Source organism: Plasmodium gaboni, chromosome 1 (genome assembly GCF_001602025.1).
Source record: "Plasmodium gaboni strain SY75 chromosome 1, whole genome shotgun sequence".
Classification (NCBI taxonomy): Eukaryota; Apicomplexa; class Aconoidasida; order Haemosporida; family Plasmodiidae; genus Plasmodium; species Plasmodium gaboni.
In genome coordinates, this window is record NC_031481.1 from 336,471 (window position 1) to 347,913 (window position 11,443).

Here is an 11,443-nt window from a genome sequence, read left to right on the forward strand (position 1 = left end):
TTTTATAATAATAATATATAAAACTAACTTTAAATTAATATTTATTTATTTATTTATTAATTATATATTATTATATATCCATTTTATTTAATTAATTTATTATTTTAATATAAATATATTAATATATTATTTTTTATTTATATTTAATAAATATTATTATATTTAATTAATATACTAATATTAAAATTAAATTAATTAATTTTAATATAAATTAATATTTAATATATTATTATATATAAATTAATTTTATTTTAAAATATTCTTTTTATATTTAAATAATTATATATTAATTAAATAAAATAAATTTATTTTTATTTAAATATTAAATTTATATTTAAATAATTATATATTTATTAAATAAATTTAATTTATTTTTTTATTAAATATTAAATTTATATTTAATTAATAATATTTATAATTAAATTATATATTTATTAAATAAATTTAATTCATTTTTATTTAAATATTAAATTTATATTTAATTAATAATATATTTATTAAATAAATTTAATTTATTTTTATTAAATATTAAATTTATATTTAATTAATAATTAAATTTATATTTAATTAATAATATTTATAATTAAATTATATATTTTATTTATAACTATTATTAATTAATTTATATTATGTATTTATTATTATTAAATTTATTTTTTTGTGTGTATATTATTTAATTAAATGTTTTATATATTAATTTTTATTTTTATAAATTAAATAAAATAATTTTAAAATATTAATTTTATTTTTTTAAATATATTTTAAATAAATTATTTTATTTATAATTAATTAATTAAATTATTTTAAATATAAATATTAAAGTTTATATTTAAAATTATTAATAATTTATAATTTTTCTTTATTTAATTTTATTTTTTCTTTATTTTATTTAAATTTTATTAATATATATTTATTATTATCTTTTTAATTATAAAAAATTTATTTATATTAACACATTGGAAATTTATGTTTTAATTTTATAATATAATTTATTTTTAATAATTATATATACTATTACTTTTTTATATGGAAATTATAATACATTAAATAATACAATTGATTTTTTTATTGATATACATATATATATATATATATATAATATGTATACATAAATTTTTAATATGTTTTATATTTTGTTATTTATTATTTAATTGTTATCTTTTTTATAAACATTTATTTAAATATAATTATTTATGTCATATATTAGTTTTCTTATTATGTAAATGTTTTAATAATAGTTTATTATTTTGCATACTTATATTTAAGGGTTTTTGTTTTTTTGTAAAATGAAATATTTTATTATATGTTATTATATGAAATTCACATCATTATGTAATTTTTATATTCAACGTTTTAAGTATTTATTTTTTGGTATCACTTTCATTATTTCGTTATTAACATAACATAAGTTTGCTATATTGTGAAATAAGGATTAGCAATCATTTATTTTTCATCTGTTCTTTGTTATATAATATTTTTCATAAATAAAACAAAAAAAGTTCATGAACATATAAAAAATTATAAAATATGAATAAAAAATATAGACATATTTAGGACAAAAGTTTATAATAAATACTAAATAACTTTAGAACTACGAAGAAAAATATATGATATATATAGAGAATTCCATTTATATATATATTACTGTCTTTTCTATTAAAATGAATATTCTTATGAATTGAAACTATATTTAATTCAACCTTTATTGAAATTAACTGATATATGTATAAAATTAACAATATTTAAAAAAAAAAAGGAAATTATATAGAATAAAATCTAATTTTCATCTTTCATGTTATTATAAAAAAAGCACAACTCCAACAAAAAATGTATATTGAACTACTATTTTTATAAGGAAGAATTACTTATATATATCTATGAATAAATTATTGTAAGGTAGAAAAGAAAAAATTATTTATGTAATATCTTTTACATATTTAATATTAATGTGAAAATGAAATATTTCATTAATAAAAATACAGAATAATATATTATTGCTATTGTAATAGAAAAATTATGATATCTTAAAGTACTTCAGATTAAAATAAGAAATATATATTTAATCGTATTTTTATATATCATATTAAAGAATACCAATAAAACTTTAAAACGGTGCATTTATTTTAAATTCCAAAAAAAAAATAAAAAATAAATAATATAAACTACATGTAGATAATATAAATAAGTGAATTTTATGTTAATGATTTCAGAGATACCTTATATATATATATATATATATGTTTTTTTTTTTTTTTTACAAAATATATTTATATATGTAGTTAGTATTATAGACAAAGTACATTTTTAATCAATGCAATGATCTATACATAATGTAGTTTCTGCTAATTCTAAATTTTTTATCTTGTACAATTATATAATCTTATTAAATATATAATTCCAAATTGTCTTTTTATTTAACAAATATAAAAAAAAAATGATCTTTCTATATATCATTATAATGATAATTAAGAATGAAAAATGAATATTAGATATTAGAAAGATACAAATACGAAAGAAATGTTGTCCTTGATTTAGGAAAAAACATTATCCATCCATATATTTGAGAAAATAAAATTCAATTTTCATATAATATATTTACATAAAAAGCGTTTATTTCGTTATTTATAAATTTATTTATATATATATATATATATACATTATATTTTTAATTAGACTTCGTATTTTTCCTTTTACAAGAATTTTTATGATGATATAAAAAATTATATATGCTAAAATAAAAATTTCCATGTTTCATTTACCTTTTATTAATGTATATCTATCATATAATACTTATAGAAATATTGAAAAATAACTTCAAGTTTAAAACGTACTTTTAGTGTTATATACTTTGAGTAGTCATCGTCAATGATCTTATTGTAAATAAATTTTTAATTTTTTTTTAAACAATTTCGAGGTTAATAATTCAAATGAAACATTCTATTAAATTCTTCCGTTAGGAATTTTTAAAAATTTCATTACACAAAAATAAAATAAAAAATATGAATAAATATATATTATATATATATATAATAAATGTTCATAATTAAGTTTAATAATTTTTCTTTTTAATTATGTAATTTGTGCTTTAAATATTTTTACGCAGATGTTATTGAATAGAATCGAACATAATAATTTTTTATTTATTAGTTATAGATTAAATCCAAAATTATGAAAAACGTCTAATGCATTATTATAAATATAAAATAATTTATTATAAAAATGTAATTAGTTCAGATTATAGAAAAATAAAAAAAAAGTTATATCTAATATAGATGTAGGATCAAATAATATGTACACAATTAATATTTCACGGAAAATATATATAATTATAATGTATATTTTAATATAATATAAAAGTAAATAAATCTAGAACAACGGAAAAAAGTACTAATATTATTATTGAAAAAAAAATAAATGTTAAAAAAGAGTAACATGTATTAGAAAATAATAAACAAAATTAATACGTAAATATAAAGCTATATTTTTGAAAAAAAAAAAAAAAATTGGAATATTCTTTAAATAAGATAAATAGAAAAGTTTTATAATTACTTGTTAAATTTAGAAAAAAATATAAACACAAAATATGTAATAAAATTACATTTTAACTTCAAAACAGAAAAATATAAATCTTACATATATGGAACCAAGAAACAATTTATATTGTAAAATAAAATATATGAAGTTTTCTTAAAAAATAAACCTTAAAATAATAAGTTTTTTTTTTTTTTTTTTTTTTTTTCGAAATTAAGGAAAATATTAAATATTATCTAAAAATTAATGGAAAAATGAAAAACACAGAAATTATATGTTATAGTTTGTGTATTTAAAAACCAATAACACAAAAAATAAAAAATAATAATAATAATAAAAGGGGTTCTAAAGTATAAACTTATATATATTCACCTGAATAAAATTAATAAAAAAAAATATATTAATAAACTATTCATATTAATAATATTATTTTTTAGTGCAATATAACCTTAGAAGTTTGAAATGTATAAGATTTGCAATTGAAATATATATATATATGTATATATAATAAATAATATTATTATTCTATTTAATGAATCTTTATTATTATGTATTTATTATATTTTTAAAATAATAATATAAGAATGTTTTATGTGTGTTTCCATATAATGTATCTTTTAAGCATTACAAGATTTATAATTTTTATATCTAACTTAAATCCATGAATATTTGAAATGAATCAAAAGGAGGTTCATAGTTATATATTTATATGTATTATTGTGATTTTCTATTATTTTTGGTATATATTATAATTATTACAATTTAGTATTATTATTAGATTTATTTCATTTTTATCTAAAATACACTCTCTCTATATGTAAACTTTACATAAATTTGAATGTAACATAAAAAACTAAATATTTAGAAACGCTTAGATTTTATTTTAATATATATACATTTTATTTATTATTTTTTTCATTCTAAAGTTCTTTTTCATGAATTTTAGAACATAGTATATTTCTAAATAACAATACACTTTTTTTTTTATATTGTTTTGAATGTGTTTTCGTTGATACATTTTTTTTAAAAATCTAGTAATGTTTTAATTAATATAAAAGTATATAAACCATTTTAAATATTTTAATGTATTTAATTGTCATAATTAATAACTGGTTTATATGTTTGTATATTTTTATTATTATTTTAAATGTGCTTTATTTTGGTACACTTATTTGTTAATCTAAGTAACATTTTAACTAATATGAAATAAATTAGTTAAAGTATTTTAATATATATTTAAATTTCATAAGTATAAAAAAGTTTTATACTTTTATATATTTTGAATGTGTTAATTTGTGATTCCATTAAATTGTTGTTTTATAATAATAAATATAATTTATTTAATGGTTCCATAAAAATGTTCTGTTAATATTTGCTCCACATAATATATATATATTATATTATATGCATATTTATTGTATACATTTTTCTTAAAATATGACGACATATAAGGAAAATGTTGGAATATCAAATAAAGGATATAAAAAAAAACAAAGTTGTCGAAATATGTCATTTTTAAATTTTGCAACTTTTGATTGGGTAAGACCGTTAATAAATGATTTATTAAAAGGAAATGTTCAAGAGCTTCCTAATATATGTGGAAACTTCAATATACCATATTATGCATCTAAATTAGAAGAGAATTTAAGAGATATACAAGTAAAAAACTATGAAATTTACAATGAAAAAAAATCATCTGATGAACATGTATTACACCATTGTAATTCAAATGATGCAAGTGAAAAGAAAGTGTATAATGTTTATTACAATAATATTTTATGGTCAATTTTGAAAACATTTAAGTTTCGAATAATTTTAATAATAAGCTTTTATATTTTAGAGACACTACTTGTTACTTTGGGGGGGAAATTCATAGATTATTATATGCGTATTTTAGAAGGTCAAAAGATTCCTTTTTATCTTTCATTCTTAAAAGATTTCAAAGTATTCAGTGGGTTAGTGGTAGTGATGGTAATGTTTTTCCATTTATTTTTTGAAGCTCTTTTGTATTTTTATTTTCATCTATTTACAATAAATTTAGAAGTATCACTAATGTATTTTTTGTATAAAATTAATTTATACAGTAATAACAATCATTTAAAAAACCCAGATGAACTTTATAATAGATATAGAAAATTTTCTTCACACACAGAAATTGATGAGATAAGCAGAGATTTTTTTAGTAAGAATGTATCATCTTATTCATCAGGAATAAAAAATAATAATAAAATTATGGATAATAATAATAATAATTTTATGGAAAATGATTACATAATAAATTTTATAAAAAGTAGGAATAAAATGGAAAACGATTCATTAAATGAAAATAGGAATTCACCTAATGTGAACATTTATAATATTATGTTTTCTGATGTACCGTCTGTAACATTTTTTGTTACTTCTTGTATTAATTTGTTTAATGTATTTATTAAAATTTTTATGTCTTTTTATGTATTTCATATAAAGATTGGATCCAATTCAGTTGGAATTTCAATATGGATGTCAATTGCTTTATACAGTACAATGATCCTATTTGAATTTTTACCAAGTTTATATAAAAGTAAATATTTAATTTATCGAGATAAAAGAATTGATAATATGCATCATGTATTAAAAGAATTCAAATTGATAAAAATGTTTAATTGGGAATCATTTGCTTTTAAATACATAAATATATTTCGAATAAAAGAAATGAAATATTGTAAAATAAGACTTTATTTGAGTAACATCGGAGTTTTTATAAGTGCAGTTTCGTCTGATATAATTGAAGTGGTTATATTCTTTATGTATTTAAAAGATAGATTAAATAAGAAAGAAGAAATTAAATTTACATCAATTATTATGCCCTTATATGTATATAAGATATTAATTTCGAATGTGGTAAATTTTCCAAACTTAGTTAATAATGTAATGGAAGGTAGTGTAAATATTAAACGTTTAAATAATTATATTAATGATCATTTATTTTATAATGATATAAAAAATTATTTTATGTACAGTACAAGATATAATAAAGATTATAATATTGTAGTGGATAGCACGTTTTTAAAAAATGAAAACATAACTTCTCATGATGATAGTACATCATCATATAATTTGAAACATTTAAAAAAAGGTATAAAAAATAAATTGACAAATATGTTTAAATATTTTTTCTTTTATCATAAGTTAAATTATCATAAGAATATAATAAATAAACAAATATTATCTGGTTCATTTAACAACATAGATGATAATACGGATAAAAAAATGTGTTTCCAGGAACATAAAAGTAATTCTACATATAATTATAATGCTAATTATATACATGAAAAAAAAGAAGAATATGAAAATATTCACAATAGTAGTAATAGCACAATGAGTAACGAATTCGAAGCAAAAAGAAATAATAATGAATTCATTATAAAATTAGAGAATTGTAGTTTTGGTTTATCATATGATAATAAATGTGATAATGACAATATTTTAAAAAATATAAATTTTAATTTAAAAAGGAATTCTTTGGCAATAATTATAGGAAATGTCGGATCAGGAAAAAGTGCATTTTTCCATTCTATATTAGGAGATCTTAGTATGACACATGGTAATATGCATATTGAAAATTTTTTCAAAAAAATGCCAATCTTATATGTTCCTCAAAATAGTTGGTTATATATGGGAAATATTAGATCAATGATTTTATTTGGAAATGAATATAATCCATTAATTTATAAATATACTATATTACAAAGTGAATTACTTAATGATTTGAGTACTATAGAAAATGGAGATATGAAATATATTAATGATGATCATAGTTTAAGTAAAGGACAAAAAGTAAGAATATGTTTAGCTAGAGCATTATATGAACATTATATTCATATGTACAAATTGTGTAAAAATTATGAAAAAAGGTTTATACAACTAAATGAAATTTTAGATAAGGATTTAATAAATAATAAAAACTTTTTTTCATATAATAATAAAAAAAGTAAATTAGTTAACTATAACATTCCATTCAATGAAAATTATCTTCACAAATGTTTAATGGATGATAATAATTTGTATTTGTATTTGCTTGATGATGTATTTACATCTTTAGATCCATCTATATCTAAAAAGATATTTTATAATTTATTTTGTAAAGAAGATAATATAAGTTTTAAGGATAATTGTAGTTTTATTATATCAATGAATAAAAGTACGTTGGATAATTTTCTTATTGAAGATATTCTTGATAATGTTCAATATGAAGTGGAAATTTTTGAAATCCAGGATAAAACTTTAAAATATAGAGGAAATATATCAGAATATATGGAAAAGAACAATTTAAATATAACTAAAGAAAGTCACTGGTGTTATTCAAACTTAAATACAATAGATTATACTAGAATAAAATTGTTTGATGAAGTGGAACTCAATAATGTTAAACACAGTAATAAAATGTTATATAAGGAGGCTTATTTGGTAAAAGGGAATACAGAGAGTGTTTCCTTTGAAATTGATAGTATAAATAAAGAGTATATTAAGAAGAAGAGAAAGAAAAATTATAAAAAGGAGAACATGAATAACAATAATAAGGACAATATTCATATGAATCATGACCATAAAAACTATAATGACATTAATTTGGGGCATAATTTTACAGATGATAGCGCTACTGTTTCTTCGTTAGGAAATGAATATACTCTCGATACAAATACTAGTAATAATTCTGATAAAGAAGAAAATGTAAAGCCTGTATATAATAAAGATATACATGAAAAATTCAATAAAAGTTCATCATTGCCTTTTGTCAAAAGTTCAAGTAATATGATAAATAATCCAAATAATATTAAATATGAAGATAATTCATCCTGTTTTAAAGGTTCAATAAGTTTAGAAACATATTTATGGTATTTTCAACAGGTTGGATTTGTATTATTAACTTTTGTAGTAATATTTATGCTTATATCTATTTTTACAGATGAAATAAAATTTGTCTTTTTAACTATGATGAGTATTATTTCTAAAAATAATAAAGAACAATCAAACATAATATTACAAAAGCAAGCAAGATATTTGGAATATTTTGTAATATTACCAATTATATCATTAATAACATCAGGTATATGTTTTGCTATGATCATATATGGAAATATTACATCAGCAATAAAAGTACATAATAATATATTATGTAGCATATTAAATGCACCATTGTATATATTTTATAATAATAATTTAGGGAATATAATAAATCGATTTATTATTGATATCTCTGCATTTGATTATGGATTTTTAAAGAGAATATATAAAGCTTTTTTCATTTTTTTTCGTTGTATCTTATCATCGTTATTAATTATTTATATGCTAAGAGATTGTGTTTTTATTTTCCCCTTTGTAATTATATTAATATATTTTTTTGTTTTCAAAAGATTTTCAAGAGGTTGTAAAGAATCACAAAGGTTGTTTTTAGCATGTCATACTCCTTTATGTAACATCTATAGTAATGCATTATCAGGAAAAAACATCATTAATATATATAAAAAAAATACATATCTTTTGGATATATATGAACATCATATAATCAATTTTCGAATTAATTATTTTATAAAATGGCTTATAAATATTTGGGCATCTCTTTATATTAAGATTTTTATATTGTTATTAACTACTTATATTATTATGCATCCTCATTTATATTCAAGTGGAATAATCAAATTATATGAAGAAAAAAATTATGATAGAATTTTGAGTACCCTTGGATATTGTATATCTTTTTCTGCTAGACTAGGTGTTATTATAAAATTCTTGTTATGTGATTATACTCACATAGAGAAAGAAATGTGCTGTGTTCAAAGGTTAGAAGAATTTGCTAAAATTTCTAATCAAGAAAATGCTTCTATGAATATGAATAAGGAAAATGAATTAAATGTAATAACAACACAGACGTATAAAGAAAAGAATGAAAGTACTTCTGATAAAATATTTTCAATAATAGAAAATAAAAATATATCCTTATCTTCAATTATAAATAGATCTCAGGATGATGAATCAGAAAAAAAGTATGGTATTAAATTTGAGAATGTATATATAAGTTATAAAAAAAAAATTCCTTTAGTTAATGGTACATATAAATACATAGATGAAGAACCATCATTAAAAAATATTAATATGTATGCTTTAAAAAATGAAAAAATTGGAATAGTAGGAAAATCAGGTGCAGGAAAAAGTACTATACTTTTATCTATCTTAGGATTAATTAATATATCACAAGGAAAAATAACAATAGAAGGAAGAGATATTCGAACATATAATAGAAAAGGAGAAGATAGTATTATTGGTATTTTACCTCAATCTTCTTTTGTTTTTTATAATTGGAATATAAGAACTTTTATTGATCCATATAATAATTTCACAGATGATGAAATTGTTCATGCTCTAAAATTGAATGGTATCAATTTAGGTAAAAACGATTTATATAAATATATGCATAAACAAGATATGAAATTAAATTATAAAAAATATAAAAATATAATACAAACATCAAAAGTTATAAACCAATCAAATGATAATACTATTCTATTAACAAATGATTGTATAAGATATCTATCTTTAGTTAGACTTTATTTAAATCGACATAAATATAAAATTATATTAATAGATGAAATTCCTATTTTCAATTTAAACAATTCAACGAATGATGAATTAAATAGTTTTTTAATAGGTAAAGCAAAGTCATTTAATTATATAATAAGAAATCATTTTGCAAATAATACAGTCTTAATTATTTCACATCATGCAAATACTTTGTCTTGTTGTGACTATATTTATTTATTAAGAAAGCGAGAAATAACTTATCGTTGTAGTTACGAAGATGTAAAAACGCAATCTGAATTATCACATTTGTTAGAAATGGACGACTAATCGGTATATTATTACATGAATAAACTTACACACATACATACCAACATATATATATATATATATATGTATATGCTTTATATTTTATTGTTACAGTGACATAGAGTAACTATATTTTAATCTTTTCAAGAATGCATAAAATCCCCTCATTGTTTTTTTTTTGTTATATACATCTATCATTTTTCAAAATAAATAAATAAATATATATATATATATATATATATTTTATAGATAGATAATAATTTTATATACTATATAACCTATATTTCATAAACAATATTGTCCTTTTGTATTTAAATAAATATACTTATCCTTAATTTTTTAAGCATTATTTTAAATACTATGAAATTTAATATATACATTGTAATAACATATCGAAAAAGAAAATAAAAAAGAAAAGAAAAGTATATATATGTAAATATATATATTTATATTTAACTCTTTATAAAGAAATAATCGCTTTAAAAAAAAAGATTACAATTTTATATATTTGTATCAGAATTAATCTTTAGATCATATATGTTCTTATTTTGTTTTCCTATATAAATTACAATTAAAAGAAGTGCCTTATGTAATATAAAACATTGTGAACTATAAGGTATTTTTTTTTTTTTTTTTAATTTCCATTGGTATGCTCTCTAAACATTTTAAAAAAAGCTAAAATATAATATGTAATATTTTTATTATTTTAAGAATAATGAAAAAGTTCACCTTTTTTTAAGTGTAATGAATATATATATATTGATCATATTAATAAATTCGCACTTAATGTGTAAACAAAAAAAAAAAAGAAAAATTCTTTGTGTTTGTACCGAAAGTAATAAGTCAATAAGGTATAACTTTAGTTAAAAAATAAAATAAAGATATAACCATAATAATATACATAATATAAATTATGTATATATATATATATCAATTTTGTATTAAAAAATATAATTAAAGATTATATATATAATATATAAAAAATACTTATGCTTACCTGCGTAATTACAAATAAAATGCGTATATGTTTTTTACTATTAATATATTA

At 17.3% G+C, this 11,443-nt stretch overlaps 1 protein-coding gene across 1 annotated transcript, besides 1 other annotated feature; it reads left to right on the plus strand.

Moving 5' to 3' along the window:
- Positions 1 to 915: a sequence feature (interrupted by gap~centromere).
- A 4,053-nt stretch (positions 916 to 4,968) lies between these two features.
- Positions 4,969 to 10,416, plus strand: PGSY75_0112200 (multidrug resistance-associated protein 1; the record flags this gene model as incomplete). The annotated part of the gene is made up of 1 exon (XM_018783672.1): positions 4,969 to 10,416. One exon carries the CDS (start codon positions 4,969 to 4,971, stop codon positions 10,414 to 10,416), a length of 5,448 nt encoding a protein of 1,815 aa, XP_018643956.1.
- Positions 10,417 to 11,443: the final 1,027 nt, after the last annotated feature.